The 4,192-nt window shown below is 26.9% G+C and overlaps 1 protein-coding gene across 1 annotated transcript; it reads left to right on the top strand.

Moving 5' to 3' along the window:
• Positions 1–585: 585 nt before the first annotated feature.
• On the top strand, positions 586–4,192 carry Phum_PHUM227090 (Cytosolic purine 5'-nucleotidase, putative; the record flags this gene model as incomplete). The annotated part of the gene is made up of 13 exons (XM_002425854.1): positions 586–932; positions 1,568–1,641; positions 1,737–1,854; positions 1,949–2,044; positions 2,143–2,289; positions 2,388–2,481; positions 2,569–2,751; positions 2,860–3,034; positions 3,114–3,336; positions 3,432–3,669; positions 3,746–3,862; positions 3,954–4,062; positions 4,149–4,192. The coding sequence occupies 13 exons, from the start codon at positions 586–588 to the stop codon at positions 4,190–4,192; spliced, it is 1,965 nt and encodes a 654-aa protein (XP_002425899.1).

The following is a 4,192-nucleotide window of genomic DNA, read 5'->3' as shown; positions in this document are numbered from 1 at the left end:
AAAAAGAAAGGAAATTAAAATCCAAAAAAAAAAAAAAAAAAGAAAAATTTTCTTGCATTTATGTTTTTGCAATCACAAAACAAATAAATTGTATTTGATTAATTTATCATCTCATAATTAAACAAATAAATTTAAAAAGAGAGAGAGAGAGAGAGAGAGAGAGAGAGAGAGAGAGAGAGAGAGAGAGAGAGAGAGAGAAAACAATTTATTTATATATAAATTTTTTTAAACAATTATTTACAATATTTAAAAGTATAAAAAAATTTAATTTTTTGTTTTGTTTTGTTTTGAATTGATTTTTTTCTTATTATTATTTAGATGCAATTTTAAAATATTTTAAATTAAAAAAAAAATTTAAAAGTTTATGGTCAATCTTATGAGGTAACCTCAAGTTTAAAGGTCATTGTTATTGTGCATTATAGTGATCCAAAGAGCCTAATAGATAAAGTGTCAAAGCTCAAAAATAAAACAATTTTAAACTGTTTTAATTGAGACAGTGAATGACAGTGAATTGAATTTAAATTTTTTAAGGAAAAATTATTATTATAATTTTTTTTTTTGACAAAAAAAAAACCAAAGAGGAAAATGTCAAATAAAAATTATCGATTTCTCGATGTTTCCTCATCATCTTCAAGAAATGGAAGTGCCAAGCACGAAGTTAAATCAGATATCGATCGTTTAACACAAGAAATATTAACTCTTGGAGCTCAGAGAAAGAGAAATACTAACGAACAAGAAGGAGTCAAAGAAACCGACGACATGAGATCGTCGGCTAATACAAATTTTCCAAGATTTTCCGGATCCGAATTCGATCCAAATTTAACCGGAATGCCAAGAAATTCTAGTTTCAATCTTGGCGAACAAGATTTAGATACATTTTCCGAAGGGCAAACAATTGTTAAATGGGTGGACAAGAGACCAATATCAAATAGGTAAGTTGTTCGAAAAACGAAAGAAAATTCAATGGAAAAAAAAAAAAACCGTTTTCCATTTATTATTATTATTATTATTATTATTATTATTATTAGTATTATTATTTATTTATGTATATTTGTAAACAAAAAAAATTTATCAATACAATGTAAATCTATCTAACAGTATAGACATATGTAATACATGAAACGATTATTATTATAAAATGTCATTTTTTTTAAAATTATAATGTTGATTGATTAATAATTAAGCCGACAGAATTTATTTATTTATTTATATATAAATATATAAAATTTAAAATTGTACGGAAATGATTATTATTATTATTATTATGTTTTAAATCGTAAAAAAAAAAAAAAATGACCAAAGTAAACATTAATGAGCAAAGTGGAAATTTATAATTATTTAATTACGTGTATTATTTAAATTCAAAAAGTTTTATTAATTAATTAAAATCGAAATTCTGTTAATTTTTTTTTTTTTTTTTTATTTATCTGTATGTGTGAGATTTTACATAAATAAATTAATTAATTAATAATTTTTTTTGATGAATTGTAAAAATTTATTTAAAATAATAAAAATTATCGATGCGTATTGATAATAATAATAATAATTTTTTTTTTTTTTTTTCCAGAATTTTCGTTAACAGGAGTTTGCATTTAGAACATATTAAATTTTATGGATTTGATATGGATTACACATTGGCAGGTGAGTGTGTTTACATATATATATTTTTCAATTTTCCATTTTCCATTTTTCCGTTTGTAACGGATAATAAAAAATTTTCCTCCTGCGTTTTACAGAATACAAATCCCCACAATATGAAACATTGGGATTTAATCTGGTTAAGGAAAGATTGGTTGCTTTCGGGTATCCGGATGCTATATTAGAATTCGAATACGATCCCTCTTTTCCCGTCAGGTAAATTTATTTATTTATTATTATTATTATTATTAACGCATTTATTTATTTAATTATTATTAATAATACTAATAATATTAATATAATATTACAGAGGTCTTTGGTTTGATACGCTATACGGAAATCTATTAAAGGTTGATGCTTACGGAAACATATTAGTTTGCGTTTCCGGTTTTGATTTTTTAAAATCGTGAGTTTTTATTATTATTATTATTATCTTATATTTTTGTAAATTTAAAATTAATTAGTTTGTAACTTTGTAAATAACGGTTTTTTTTTTTTCAACAGATCACAAGTATATGAATTATATCCGAATAAATTTTTGCAATTGGACGAAAGTAGAGTTTACGTATTGAACACATTATTTAATTTACCCGAAACTTATTTATTAGCATGTTTAATTGATTTTTTTACAAATTCAACTGAATACACGAGGTAATGTAACCCCATTTAAATAATAATAATAATAATAATAGTGATTTATTAACGAATTTTTTTGTAATCATGTCTCACCATTTTATTTTGATCCCTAGGGAAAAAACCGGAGTTAGAAGTGGTTCTTTATTTATGTCTTTTAAATCAATTTTTCAAGATGTTAGAAATTCTGTCGATTGGGTTCACATACACGTAATTATTTGTTTTTTTTTTTTCAATTTCATTCATTTTCATCCCTTACAGGTATATTTACAACGTGGAGGTTTTTTTTTTTTTTAGGGAGATTTGAAATCCAGGACAATCCGTAATTTAGATGAATATTTAAAAAAAGATGAACGTCTTCCGATGCTTTTAACAAGAATACGGGAAAGTGGAGCCAAATTATTTTTACTCACAAATAGCGATTATTGTTTTACGGATAAAATCATGACGCATTTATTCGATTTTCCAAACTTAGTAAAGGTACACGTGGTTCGGTTTTCCACTCCTCTAATGTCGCCAAGAAAATTTTAAATAAATCTAAAATGAGTTGATAATATTATTTTTTTTTTTTTTTTTTTTTTTTTACAGCCTTCTGGATCACACAAAGATTGGAAAACTTTTTTCGACGTCATCGTGGTAAATGCGAGTAAGCCATTGTTTTTCGGGGAGGGTACAATTTTAAGGCAAGTTGATACATCAACGGGAGCATTAAAAGTGGGAACTCACATGGGTCCCCTGCAAAAGGGGCAAGTTTATTCCGGAGGTGATTATAATTAAGTAAAATTTTTTTTTCGTATGAAAATTTAAAGTTAAACATTTCACACGTTTTTTTGTGTTTTCAGGTTCCTGTGACGTATTTACCGAATTGATCGGTGCCAAGGGCAAAGATGTTTTGTACATCGGTGATCACATATTCGGAGACATACTTAAATCTAAAAAAATTAGGGGTTGGAGAACGTTTTTGGTTATACCGGAATTGGTGCAAGAACTTCACGTGTGGACTGATAAATGTCAGTTGTTTGCAGAACTTCAAAACTTGGATGTAATGCTTGGAGAAATGTATAAGTAAGAATTTTGATTTTATATTAAAATTTTTCCACGTTTACGTACGTAGATAATTGGCAGGGAATAATGAATTTTATTAATTTTCATCGCGACAGAAATTTAGACAGCAGTACCAAAGAAAAACCCGACATTTCAAAATTAAGAAATGGAATTCGTGAAGTGACACACAAAATGGATTTGGCCTACGGAATGATGGGAAGTTTATTTAGATCGGGATCGAGGCAAACATTTTTCTCTTCTCAAGTCGTCAGATACGCGGATATTTATGCAGCTTCCTTCCTTAATCTTATTTATTATCCCTTCAGTTACATGTTCAGAGCTCCTGCTATGCTGGTAAAAAAAAAATACTTACCCATTTTTCTTTCAAAAATAATAATACCCTGATTTTTCAAAATGAAAAAATTTTCAGATGCCACACGAATCCACCGTCGCACACGAACAAAGATTCGTTATGGAAAGTCCAGTTTTTTGCAGATCTCGTAATCTATCAGTTATGGAAGAATCTGAGGAGAGCAATACAAAACTTGTAAGAAAAAAATAAATTTTTCATCATCAATCAAACAAGGTAAAAATTAAAAAAATAATAGAATTTTATATAAATATTCATTCGATATTAGGTTTGCGAAAGAAATTCGAGTTTAATCCCTCATACCAGACCTGAAACGCCAAGATCTCTGACTCACTATCACGATGAAGATTATTCTGATGAAGAAGCCGATAAAGAAAGTGAGACAAAGTAAAAAAAAAAAAAAAAAAAATTAATTTTTACATTTTTTGTCAAATGATGATAGAATTAATGTAAACGCTTAAAGATGTAGTGGCTTTATGGCTACTCTTGCTTTTAATCTTGTTTTAA

This window comes from Pediculus humanus, genomic scaffold (genome assembly GCF_000006295.1).
Source record: "Pediculus humanus corporis 1103172107590 genomic scaffold, whole genome shotgun sequence".
In the NCBI taxonomy this organism is placed as follows: domain Eukaryota; kingdom Metazoa; phylum Arthropoda; class Insecta; order Psocodea; family Pediculidae; genus Pediculus; species Pediculus humanus.
The sequence above is the reverse complement of the archived record's forward strand: the minus strand, read 5'-3'. Positions and strand labels throughout refer to the sequence as shown.